Below are 13,774 nucleotides of genomic sequence, written 5' to 3'. Positions count from 1 at the left end.
TATCCAGCTGTGTCTCAGGAATGGTCACAGCTCAGTTCTGTCTCAGGAATGGACACAGTTCTTGGGATGGAATGGACAGGCCCAGGGGAAAACACATCTCACAGACACCTTTAGCATTGTGCATGCTCCCTTTCAAAGTTCTTGCTGGCCACTTTACAAATCAACAATACAGCCCATAGTGTGACAAGCATTACTCCCAAATCCAGACCATAAGATTAATGACCAACTTTTACTGCTTCAGTCTAAACTATGAATAAACAGCTAAGGATCATCAGTCAATTTCCAACATGAATAACAGAGACCAAAACAAGAAAACAGAGGAAAATTAGGAAATACCAGCAAATCAGAGAGCAAAAGAAAACTCCAAAAGAAAAAACCAAATCACAACATAATATCCTATAAAATTCTCCTATGCATAGAAAATACTACAACCATGAAACTACAACAAGACATAAAAATAATCAGGAAACAATAGCTTCCAAAATTAGGAATGAGAGTAAGCTAATTTAAAACAAAATCTCTAGGAATATTAAAATGTAAATGTTGAGGAAATCTTCCAGAAAATAGAAAAACAAAGAAAAATAGGGGTAAGACGTGGTATAATAAATTATATACACCAATAAAATAAAATTTTTAAAAATAAATTGTAGACAAGTGAACAATATTTGAAATCAGATACAAGCTTTGAAATTTACTCCTTGCTTTAACTTCTGTTTCACCATGAGCACAATTCACTGATAAGTTCTTCCAAACTACACTTTTATATCTGATAATGAAACTATCTCTTTGTAATGCCATGAGCATTAAAAATGATAATAATACGTTTAAGAAATTTGACAATTATTAATCTCCAAACTAATACACAGCAGCTTGGATTATCACTCCCTTTTCCGAACAGGGGTTACGCCTTGCGCTGAGCCCCTTCCGAGGTCCTTTCTGATCCCCACCCAACGCAGAGGGGAACTCACCGAGGACGCGGAGAGCTCGGCCTCGGGCCTCAGGAGCAGCACGCTTTGGTCCACGGCCCGCAGGGCGCAGAGCGACTGAGGCGCAGCTGTGACTTGGAGGTGGGCTTGTGAAGCCGGGAGAGTTTGTGCTGAGCTGAAGCTCAAACCCACCTGTGAGAAAGAAAAATCAGAAGCTTTGTGAACTACTTGATATTGCAGGCCTAAAGCCCACCAAGGTTTTCAGTCCTTTGCGTATTCCACACGCAGTCGTTTTGCTAAGAAAGATCTATTCGTATTGGTAAATTAGGATTTACAGAGAGTTCATCCTGAGGATCTTCGCTTCCATTCCTTTACCCAGGTTTACTTGAACAATCAGCACTTGGGATGTCATATTCTAAAGCCACAAACGAACAATGGGACTGATAGATATTCTTGTTCATTAATTTTAAGGACAATTTATATATTTGTTGTATTTTTCCAAGTGAAATGTCAGTGATTCTAATTGTGGATATTTGTCTGTCTATCTATCTATGTATCTATCTATGTATCTATCTATCTACCATCTTTAACCAAATTCCCCATTTCATTTCAAGTGAGTGGGATGGATGGCTCTAGCCCGGGTTGAGTTTAGAACACACAGCAGAGTGTGATTCAAGTAGGCCAATGGGAAGAGAGTAGCATTGTAATTGTTTGAGTTTAGGGAAAGGGGAGAAAGGAGGACATTAGGGACAGGATACAAAGTTGCAATTACACAAGATGAATAAGTCCTAGAGATCTACCTTACAGCACATATTTAACAATGCTATATTGTACACTTAAGAACTTGATATATTTTATCTTAAATATATCATACACATGCAAAAATAATAAAGAAATAGGATGGGATAAAAGTGTGTTGAACAAAGAATTGGGAAACCTGATTCTTAGTCTTGATCCTGCCATAAAATTTCTATGGCTTTGAATAAGTTACTAAGTTATTAAGACCTCAGTCCCTTATCTATAAAGTAATTTATGTCCTTCTTAAATTTCTGTTTGTGTTCTTTTCATTTTTGTCATTGGTATTTTAGAAAATAAATTACTAACCTTGCTTAAAGGACAATTCACAATCTTAAATTTTGTAGAATCTGCGATCACTTCCCCTTTGGGTAAAATGGCATAGATGAGCATTTGAGAGACGGGAGCCATGTATGGCTCCATAGGGATGGACAGGTTAAAGTGGCCTTGCACTGCAGGACAGAAGGGAAGGCAAGACAGAGTCATGACCCAGGTGGTGGGAGGAAACCCGAATGGCTGAACTACAGCCTCACACGAAGACATTCCTATGCACATGCAGGGCTTAATGGTCTGCAAGTTAATGGTCTGGTGAGGGTGTGAAAAAAAAGTGCAGGTTATCTTCCTCCAAAAAAGCCTGGCTGTGGAAAACGTGTCCACTTTATTTTTCCCTTCTGGATAATCATATAGTAATCTCTGATGTTTTTTATACCCTGGCAAGGCTGAATAGCATCAGTTAGCTCTCAGAACACTAAGGTGGTATCAAGTACTGAAACCACCTCAACTGACATTGCATTTGTAACTTAAGGAATAGGAACGACATGGAGATGATGGCCCAGCCCTGAGGGACCCAGTGATGGGACTGCGAAGTATAGGTTACTGCAGGGCAGTGTTGATGCTTAGAAATAGACATACTTTTTCTTTAAAGCATCTTGTTTGAACCAAATGTCCACAGTACTTACATTTTGTAAGGAAAAATTAAGCAACTATAGAAATCTCCTTTATCACTACTCAAATCGAAGATATTAGTAAGTCCCCAAATGGTTCTATTATTTCTCTTTATTCCTTCCTTCTTTTTTCAGTGCTGGGGATCAAACACAGGGTCTTGTACAAGCTAGGCAAGCATTGAGCTCCACCCTCAGCCCTCTGCTCATTTTTTTAATCATCCAACACTGCTGTACCTAGAATGACCAAAGGACCAAAGCAGACAACATCTAGATCTTACTGAATAAAGAAACAACATAAATTTTGCCTTTTTTGATGAAGTTTCTGATCTGACTACATGGATTACTCATTTAAGGTACATGTACGAGTATTTTATATTTTTAGATTACATCTCCAAAAATGTATATTTACTTGTGTTGGGTAATGTTCACCTTGAGAGCCAGACTTCACCACACTCAAACTGAGTTAATGATGTGAGTGAGAATACCCAGTAGGAGGCACAACTTTGAGTTCTGGCTGTTGACACTGTGTCGTGGTGACACACAGGCAGCATTGTGCCATCCCTATTTTGCTCAATTGTGGGGCATCCCTTGCTGAGTGTGTACAGGGTGCAGCCAGAGACATATTAATAGGTTCAGAGCACTCACGTTCTCCTGGTTCTATGAGGAAAGCATGGGTTCTAGTTTGAATGATGCTGCCCTTGGCCATGATCTAAATTAAAAAGCATTTTGTCAGTATACCTGCCCACTTCTGAGATCTGAGTCCCGTGTAATATACTCAGTGTTGAGGTTCAGAGGGTCAGACCACATTCTCCAGCCCAGTGAGAAGTCAAAGGGTCAAGAGAGACATGGTTAAGAAATCAAAGGATTTCAATATTTTGGGCCTCGTGGTTACACTCTATTTCTCAACTTGGAGGCAGAACTCACCAGGCAATAGAAGACCATCTTCCTCAGCTCCCCCAAGATCTGTCCATTCAGAGTGTAATGTGCATGAACTGTATGGATTTGGCCACAGTGTAAGGCTCCAGGCACAGGGTCAAGGTAGACAAAGCTCTTGGTGAAGGAGAAAAACCTGATCCACACTATAAACAAGTTCTCTGAGTTCTTCTTGAGTGCAATAGTCCTTAAAACAAAGACCCTGCTCCTTGTAGTAGACCTGGAAAAACAAAAATAAATACTGCATTGTAGACTACCTACTAGAAGGAACTCCTGTTCTAAGGTGCATAAGCTTACTCCCCCACCTGGTTGTATTGTTGGACATTTTTTGGTTTCTTAATAAAAACTGAAGAAAATTGTCCCTTACTGCTAATTAAATGAACTTATGCTCAGTCCCCTTAATTTCAGAAGTTTTAGAAAAGCATTTATATCTACATGTAAAGAAAAGTGAAGAATATCTTCTGTATAAACTATTATGTAAATAGGACAGATCCAGAGGAACTAGGAAATCTCATTGAGGAGAACAATTGTGATAAGGACCTAACTTGATCTTCAGTAAATAGATGTCTCTAAATAGTGAGGCTTCCTCAAGTTGTATAAATGCATAACCAATGCATAGGTGAACATTGCCACTACTGTGATATCATGAACTGGCCTCACAACGCCTCTGAAGCTCTATACCTTTCAGCCTTGCAGAACTTACTTGTGTGACAATTACACTTTGCTCTCATATAGTATTAGTTCCTTAATAATTCAGGTTTTATCTTCCATTTTGTTTTTGTGAGGTTTTGTTTGCTTGTTTGTTTGTTTGCGGTATTAAGGATTAAACTCAGGGTCTTGCACATCCTAAACAAATGCTCTACCTCTAAACCACATCCCCTCATCCTCCTCTTTGTGCATCACAAGACTGCCCTTCTTCTCAACCTTCCCTCTACTTTGTTCATATCACCATTGTAATGTTCACAGGTGTTACAATATTTTATGGATTTTTCTACCATCAATGATGTAGATGGGTTATGATTCTTTTTAATAACAAGGACTAACACAGTGTCCAGCAATTCAATTATGCCATGAGTGTCTCTGCCTGGGAAATAAACATAATATTTGGGGCAATTTGAGAATGCTTATATCCCTAACGGAAAAAAAACAAAAGTTATTCTTTTTGGTTTGAAAATGACTTGAGAAATATAGAATATAACCAAAATAAAAGGAGAATAATTAATCAGGAATATATTTAAAAGGACATCTTTCATGTATGGCAGTTAGCTCTCTATTCTTTCTCCTCTTTAATTATTTATCAAGAGTGTCTCATAATTCACTACAAATTAAGGCAAATTGGAATATGAATCTCTTTTTTCTTGAGGTAAGAACTATTGAGCTGCAACTCTGTTACCAAGACTTCTCCTTGTGTTCTCACTTCCAAACTTACTTTGAAAGTGAAGGAGAAAAGCTTAATGTCAGTGGTGTTGATGGAGAACTCTACCAGGCCATGCTCATCAGTGGTAGCATTGGTGGTGTAAGAGTTTCTTGCATACACTTGGAGGAAGACATGTTCATTTGCAATAGGAACTCCTTTTCTGTCCTCAAGGTGTACCTGTAATAGAACAATGCAAGAAGCTGTGAATTAGATTTGATAGGACTATAGGAGCAAAATACTTTTCTGACATTACATAAAGGCCAAATAGCTTCCCATCATTACCCGAAGTCTGCTTTTTTTTATCCAGGTGAGATCTTTTATCTCTCCCAAATGTACACCATAAAAATTCTCTAGTCCTCTATTTTTTTCCAGAACAGTGAAATAGTACATGCTAATTATACTGAATATATATATATATATAATTTTGGTATATTCCAAATTACAGAATTGTAGGACCAAAAACTGAGATAGTCTTCTCTTTGTAATTATGAGCCAGACCAGAAACTCACCAGAAATGCTTTCCAATGGGCTTTGATGAATCTGTTAATAATTAACTACTATGACATATGACATCAAATGGTCACATTTTCTTATTGTTTGCATTTCTCTGCATATATACAGAGAGAGAGAGAGAGAGAGAGAGAGAGAGAGAGAGAGAGAGAGAGAGAGAGAGACTGACTTCTTAGAGTGGTTACAGCCACAGGGCAGACATAGCTGACCAACCAAGTACAACAGGAAGGGCAGGAATGTCCAACAGTGGTACAAAAACTTCAGTGTGGAAACAAAATAGGTCTTGGCAATAACTCACTATCCTTCCCCCATATCTGTGGAATTCCAAGATGGCAGACCCTGGAAAGAAGCCATTCATTCAAAACCACAGAATGTTTTTTCTTTGGACATATCACCCTTTTTCCCCCACTGGTTCTTTTGGGTATAGGATTTACTTCAACTTCTGTTCTTCTTTTCTTTTAATTTTTTCTTTTTTCTCTTTTTTCTTTTATCTTTCCCTCTGTTTTCTCTTTTTCTTCCCTTTCTTGTCAGCTCTCATCCATTATTTTTATCTAATTTTACTAATTTCCTTTTATTCTATAATAGGGTCCTTATCTCACTTTCCTCCTCATCTCCCACTGCTTAATTTTTCAAATTTTTCTTCTTTTATTTTCCAATTCCTCACCCCCTCTATCTTTACAAGTATAATCAGTAAGTTTTACTAATATTTATATATTTAATTAACTATGCTATTACCACTGAATTCTTTTCTTTTGTTAGTAGAAGTATACTTGTTGCATTTAGAAGAGTTTTACTGAATGTCAATATCTGGTTTGTCTTTGTGTTTATGATATAATTATAGAACTCTTTCCTGTGATAAAGGGTGGTACATTATTGGTTCTTACGGTATACCAATATTTAGTTTGTCTTTGACTTTACTATTGTTACTGATTTTGCTTTTGCCAGGGTGGTATAGTACTTGCTATTAATTGGTTTTCTCCCTATGCCAATATCTGGATTGTCTTTGTGTCACTAAAAATACCATGGTCCATTCCCAGAGAACTGGGTGCTGAGCCAATTACACTGCACCCTCCCCTCCCAAATTAATAGAGGTGATTGGGTCTTTGCACAGGGGCAAAGGCCTATAGTAAGGCATTCCCAGAGTGCATCACTGTAAAGCAGACACTAACTGAAGACTTCTCCATACTAGCAAAATGTCTTCCACTATAATCAACCCACAAAGCTCAGCACACCCACAGGGAAAAAAAAAGAAACTTGAGAAAGCCACAAGATGCATCCAAAAACTCCTAACTTCCCCAAAGCTGATACATGGGGCATGGATGGGGATGAAATGAAAAGCAATAGAGCTGAGTAGTCAAAATTATTTTTGTAAAAAGGAGATAAACAAACAGATGCTCAGAGAGCTCAAAAAAATATATAACTAAACTGATAAAGGGCTGAATAAGCAAAATGATAAGTTTACAGAAGACACTAATAAAAAGTTAGATGGCCTAAACAAAGTGATACAAAACATAAATGATCACTTTAGGAAATTAGACTCCATGAGAAGGCATCAAGCAGAAATTTGGGAGATTAAAAATTCTGTTGAAAGTATCGGCAGCAGAAGCAATCAGTGTGATAACAGGGTGTCAGAACTACAAGATAAGGCTGCTGTCAGAGGCAAATTATTCAGGGATATGTTTAAAAAAACAAAAACAAAACACAGAAAATGGACTCACTAGCTGCTAGATGGATGACACAAGGACTAATCTAAGATTGAATGGAATTAGTGAAAAATCAGAAGACAGCACAAATGTCACAAAAATCCCTGTTAACAAAAATAATAACAGAAATCTTTCCAAATTTTATGGGGAGAAATTTTGACATACAGATAAGTGATTGACATAGGACCCCAAATAGCCATGGTCAGAAAAAAATTCCTTGACATATCATAGTCAAAATTCCAGAATTCTAAAAGAAGGACAAAAATCTTAGAAGCTCTTAGAGCAAAGCAATAAATCACTTATAAAGGTAAACTCAGTAGAATTACAGCAGACTTCACAGCACAAACTTTAAAGGCCAAGCAGGGCATAGAGTGAAGTGTTTTAAGCACTAAAGGAAATCAACTTCCAACCCTGCCTGATATATCCTGCAAAAATATCTTTCAAATGATGGAGAAATAAGGTATTTCCATTTACAACAAGCATCTTAAATTTTGCAAGACAGAATAGTAATGAAGATGTAAGTGATTATAAGGGTGATTATAAGGGCAGTAGTTCCTATAAAACTTCATGGTGTTTTTTATATTTCTTCCAGAGTCAGTTTCATTAATTTGTCTTCCAAGGTACTTCATAGAAGTTGTCAAATTTATTTCAAAAAAGATTTTTGTAATATGCTTTCTATATCCCTTTAAATTCTGTAAAATCTGTGGTAATGTCCTCTAAATCTTGATATTGTATTTTTTAAATGTATAATTGATACTGTGTAATAGGAAGAAAGGTCTAAAGGAGTAGGAGAAGTGGGAGGGGTAGAGGAAAGGAAAGGAGGGAAAAGAAAAATATGAGAAAAGGATAAAAATGGAAACAAAGTCTTTGTAAATAGGGAAGGGTGGAGGGGGTGAAGGGAGGGCAGGGGAAGGGGAAAAACATAAGAACCAAGATACATCATGTAAAGGTACAAGATCCCAATGATGAATGTAACTGTATTGTATACGTAAAATGTACCAATAAACTTAATGAAAAAAAACCTTCATGGTATTTGGATGAGAATAACTACAATAACTAGTTCTGTATGACTTACAGAGGAGTAAGTGATGACCACCAAACCAGCACTACAAAAAGCTCTCAAGGATATACTAGAAAGACAAAATGAGGGCCAGGGATTTAGCTTAGTGGTTTTGCCGCCTGCTGCACAAGCGCAAGGACCTGAGTTCGATCCCGGTACCAAAAAAGAAAAAGAAAGACAAAATGAAGCTAACAATGCCAAAAAGTCTAATAAAAGGAATGTACCAGGCAGGGTGAGAAGTTAAGCAATGGGGAAGAAAAGAATGAGAAACAGGTAAATAATGAAATGACAGGAATAAGTAAATGGTGTTCAGAAATGACAATATGAAAAATTTCAATTCTCAAATCAAAAGACAAAGATTGGCAAAATGGATAAAAAACAAATGGATCAAAAATGAGTTTCTGTATACAAGAAACTCATTGAGTCCAAAAAGAAATTCAGAGACTAAAAATCACAGGATGAGAAACAATATTCCATGCAATGAGAACTCAAAAACAGCCAGGAGTAGCTAATCTATTTTCAAAGTGGACTTCAAGCCAAAATTGATCACAAAAGGCAAGAAAGGTCATTACATGTGAGTTAAGGAAACAATTCAACAGGAAACAACAACATTTACAAATATATGTGCACCAAATACTGGCAAACTCAACTTCATAAAACAAATACTATTGGAAATTAAAAGTCAGATAAAGAATACAATTGCCGAGCCAGGGATTTAGCTCAGTGGTTCTACCGCCTGCCTCACAAGTGCAAGGTCCCAAGTTCAATCGCTGGTACCAAAAAAAAAAAAAAGAATACAATTACAGTGGAAAATTTCAATACCCCACTGTTACAAATAGATAGATCAACTGAATGAAAGATCAACAAAGAAATATGAGAACCAAATCTTTGGAAAAAATGGACTTCATGGATATGTACTTAGTGGTCCACCCAACAAAAACAGAATACACATTCATTTCAGAAACACATGGAACTTTCCTTAAAATAGATGACATACTAGCTCATTAAGCATGCTTAAATACAGGCAAAAGAATTGACATTGTCCTGTGCACATTGTCAAAATATAGTGCATTGAAACTACAAATCAATAGCAGAAGAAACCATAGAAATTATTCATACATGGAAATTAAACAATACCATGTTGAATAATCAGTGGGTCACAAAAGAAAGCAGAGAAGAAATTTGCTCCTAGAAGAACCTGAAATTCCAGTATACCATACCAGAATCTATGGGATACAACAGACATAGTCCTAATAGGGAAGTTTATAGCTGTGAACACTCGCATTCAGAAACAGAATGAGCCCAAATAACCTAATGATGCACCTGAAGGTCCTACACAAACAAGAACAATCCAAATCTAAAGCTAGTATGTGGAACAAAATAATAAAGATTGAAGCAAAAGTTAATGAAATTGAAACTAAATAACAATAAAAAGAATGAATCAAGGAGCTGGTTCTTTGAAAGAAAAAATGGACAAATCTTTAGCCAATTTTACCAAGAAGAAGAGGAAAAGGAAGAGGAAGAAGAAGAAGAGGGAGAGGAAGAGGAAGAGGAAGAAGAGAAACAAAAGATCTACATCAGTGCAGTGGGAAAGGAAAAAGGCTAATTTACAATGGATATTACCAAAATTTGGATTATTAGTAACTACTTTGAAAACCTGTTTTCCAAAACAACTCATAATAGAAAAGAAATAAATAGACTTCTAGAAATATAAGAATTATAGGAACTAAACAAAGAAGATATGAACTTGCAGAATGACCCAATAATAAGCAATTAATTGGAAGCATTTTTTTTAAAAACTACAAACTAAGAAAATCCCAGGACCCAATGGATTCACTGTTAAATTCTGCAAGAAATTCAAGGAAAGTGTAACACCTATACTCTTCAAATACTTTAATGAAATTGAAACTGAATGAGTACACCCAAAGGCCTTCCTAAAAGCTAGCATTATCATGCTTCCAAACCCAGAAAAGGACCCTACCAAAAAAAGCACTTTCAACCCAATCTTTCTAATGAGCATTGATACAAAAATTCCCAAAAGATACTGGCAAACAGAAAGCAAACAGTAATAGGAAGAAAAGGTCCAAAGGAATAGGGAAAGTGGGAGGGGAAGGGGAAAGAAAAAATTATGAGAAAAGGAAAAAATGGAAACAAAGTCATTGTAAATAGGAAAGGGTGGAGGGAGTGAAGGGAGGACAGGGAACGAGGAAAAAATAAGAACCAAGATACATCATGTACAGGTACAAGTACCCAATGATAAATATAAATGTATTGTATACCTAAAATGTACCAATAAAAGAATTTAAGGGAAAAAAAAAAGAAAGCAAAAAGTCATCAAAAAGATCATACATCATAACACAAGAAAGCTTCATTCCAGGAATGCAAGGATGGTTCAACATATACAAATCAATAAATCATATAAGCTGAAGGAATAACAAAATTTACATGATCATCTCAATTGATGCAGAAAAACCTTTTACAAAAGCAAACATGCATTCATAATAAAAATTCTGAAGAAAATAGGCATAGAAGAACTTTCTCTCAATCTGATAAAAGCCATTTATGACAAACCTACTGCAAACAATACATTAAATGGGGAAAAACTGAAAACTTTCTCCATCAAATGAGGAACAAGACAAGGATTCCATTATCACCTATCCTGTTCAATATAGCACTCAAAACATTAGCCAGAGTAATCAGGAAGAAGAAAGAAAGAAAGAAAGAAAGAAAGAAAGAAAGAAAGAAAGAAAGAAAGAAAGAAAGAAAGAAAGAAAGAAAGAAAGAAAGAAAGAAAGAAAGAAAGAAAGAAAGAAAGAAAGAAAGAAAGAAAGAGAGAGGGAGAGAGGGAGGGAGGGAGAAAGAGAGAAAGAAAGAGAGAAAGAAAGAGAAAGAGAGAGAAAGGAAAGAAAGAGAGAGGGAGAAAAAGAGAGAGAAAGAGAGGGAGAGAAGGAAGAAGGAAACATAAGAAAGAAGTAAAGTTATCATTATTTGTAGATAACATGATTTTTTACACAGAAGACCCAAAAAATTCCAAAAAAAACTCTGAAAATTAATAACCAAATTCACTAGTGTAGCAAGATACAAAGTCAACATACAAAAAAATCAAAATCAGGGCTGGAGATTTAGCTCAGCAGCACAGCGCCTGCCTTGCAAGCACAAGGTCCTGAGTTCGATCTCCGGTACCAAAAAGCAAACAAACAAACAAAAAAATCAAAATCATTCCTATACAACATTAATGAACTCACTGAGAAAGAAGGAAAACCATCAAGAAAAATTAAGGGCTAGGGATTTAGCTCAGTGGTTCCACTGCCTGCCTCACAAGTACAAGGTCCCCAGTTCAATCCCTGGTACCAAAAAAAAAAAAAAAAAAAAAAAATTAAATATTTTAAAATTAAAGTAAAAGACCTCTACAATCAAAACAACAGTACTTTGAAAAAGGAGATCAAAGAGGACAAGAAAATGGGAAGATATACCCTGATTCTGGATAGACAGTATGAATATTGTCAAAATGGCAATACTTCCAAAACTGATATATAGATTATTACAATCGCTGGGGATTTAGCTCTGTGGTTCCGGCGCCTGCCTCGCAAGCGCAAGGTCCCGAGTTTGATCCCCAGTGCCAAAAAAAAAAAAAAAATAGATTATTACAATCCCAACCAAAATGCTAATAGCATTCACCCAAGAACTACAAAAAACAATCCTAAAATTCATATGAAGCCATAGGAGACCCAGAAAGAGCAAAAGCAACCCTGGGCAATAAGAGCAAAGGAAGGAATATCACAATCTCAGACTTCAAGTTATATATCAAATCCACAGTGATAAAAACAGCATGATATTGGCAGAAAAATAGACGTGTAGATCAATGGAACAGAATAGTGGATGCAGAAAAAAAAAACTCCAGATACATTCAGCTATCTAATCTTTGAAAAAGGAGACAAAAACACACACTGGAGAAAAAGTAGCCTCTTTAATAAATGCCACTAGGAAAACTGTCTACCCACATGCAGAAGACTGAATCTAAACACGTATCTCTCACCATGTACTAAAGTAAAATCAAGAACGGATCAAAGATCTGAATGTTAAAGAAGAAACACTTAATCTTCTGGAAGATAAACTAGGTAAAACTCTTGAAGACATAGGTGTAGGCAGGGAAAAACAGAACCCCTAGGGCACAAGAATTGACACCAAAAATCAACAATGATATGAACTCATATCAAATTACAAGCCTCCTGCATAGCAAAGGAAACAAATAGAGTGAAGGAATAACCTACAAATTGTGGGGAAATGACTGTCATCAAGAAATCAAGTAATAACAAATGCTGGTGAGGCTGTAGGGAAAAAGAAACCCTTCTACATTCTTGATGAGAATGTAAACAAGTACCATTACTATGAAAATCAGTGTGGAGATTCCTCAAAAAACTAAAAATAGACATTCTATTTGACCCAGTTGTCCCCCTTCTAGGTACCTTCCTGAAAAAGTTAAAAATATATTGCAGTGGTATATACATACCCATGTGTACAGCAGCACATTTCTTCATAGCTAAATCTTAGAAGCGTCCTATGCATCCATCAGCAGAGGAATGGGTAAAGAAAAGAGGGCATTTACACACAATGGAGTAGTATTCTTCCATAAAGAATAAACTTGAGTCATTTGCAGAAAAATGGATGTACCTTGAGACCATAATGCTAAGTGAAATAAATCAGACACAGAAGCTTAAATATGACATGGTTTCTCTTATATGAGAAACTGAAGACATAAATAAAGAGAAAAATCAGCATAGATAACAGAAAATAGGGAGATATATCGTTTGCAAATGGGAAGGGGACCATGAGGCCAGAGGGAATGATGAGAGGGGGTGAAAAAAGAACTAAGATGTCTTATGTCGCTGTACCAATTCCCCTTGAGGAATGTAATCATTATGTATTGAAAATGGGTACTAATAAAATTTAAATTTTTTAAAATAAAATTTTAGCAAGTTTTGAAAGGATACAAACAATAAGCTCATTGAGCAAAACAAGACAATAAAAGATATGAATGACCATTTTGGTAAAAAAAAAAATTAGAGATTGTGAAAAGAAACCAAGCACCAATGCAGGATATAAAAAGTGCAACTGAAAATATGAGTAACAGGCACAACATTGTCAGGAAAGAGCACCAGAAGTTGGAAACAAAGTTGATTTAGAGCAGTGGTGCTGGTCATTCAAGAGATGCAGATGAAAACAACACTGAGATTGCACCTCACCCCAGAAAGAGTGGCTGCTATCAAGAAATCAACCAATAACAAATGCTGGCGGGGTTGTGGGGAGAGAAAGGAACCCTTCTCCATTGTTGGTGGGAGCACAGACTGGTGCAACCACTATGGAAATCGGTGTGAAGATACCTCAAAGAACTAGGGCTAGAGGTCCTGTTTGACCCAGCTATTCCCCTGCTGGGTATTTTCCCAAAAGAATTAAAAGAATCATACCACAGTAATATATGTGCACCC

General features: G+C 36.4%; 1 protein-coding gene across 1 annotated transcript in view; it reads right to left on the bottom strand.

The window, feature by feature from the left end:
* Positions 1–13,774, bottom strand: part of LOC101722069 (alpha-2-macroglobulin-like) — a 53,401-nt gene that overhangs the window by 26,999 nt on the left and 12,628 nt on the right. The window contains 6 exon segments of the mRNA XM_087214234.1: positions 969–1,118; positions 2,031–2,173; positions 3,311–3,374; positions 3,590–3,745; positions 3,747–3,818; positions 5,028–5,192. Coding sequence (XP_087070360.1) covers positions 969–1,118; positions 2,031–2,173; positions 3,311–3,374; positions 3,590–3,745; positions 3,747–3,818; positions 5,028–5,192 — 750 coding nt within the window.

Source organism: Heterocephalus glaber, unplaced genomic scaffold, assembly GCF_053883595.1.
Source record: "Heterocephalus glaber isolate CG9 unplaced genomic scaffold, H.glaber_assembly_v1.0 deba00001444, whole genome shotgun sequence".
Lineage (NCBI taxonomy): Eukaryota > Metazoa > Chordata > Mammalia > Rodentia > Bathyergidae > Heterocephalus > Heterocephalus glaber.
This window is presented reverse-complemented; position numbering and strand designations above follow the sequence as displayed.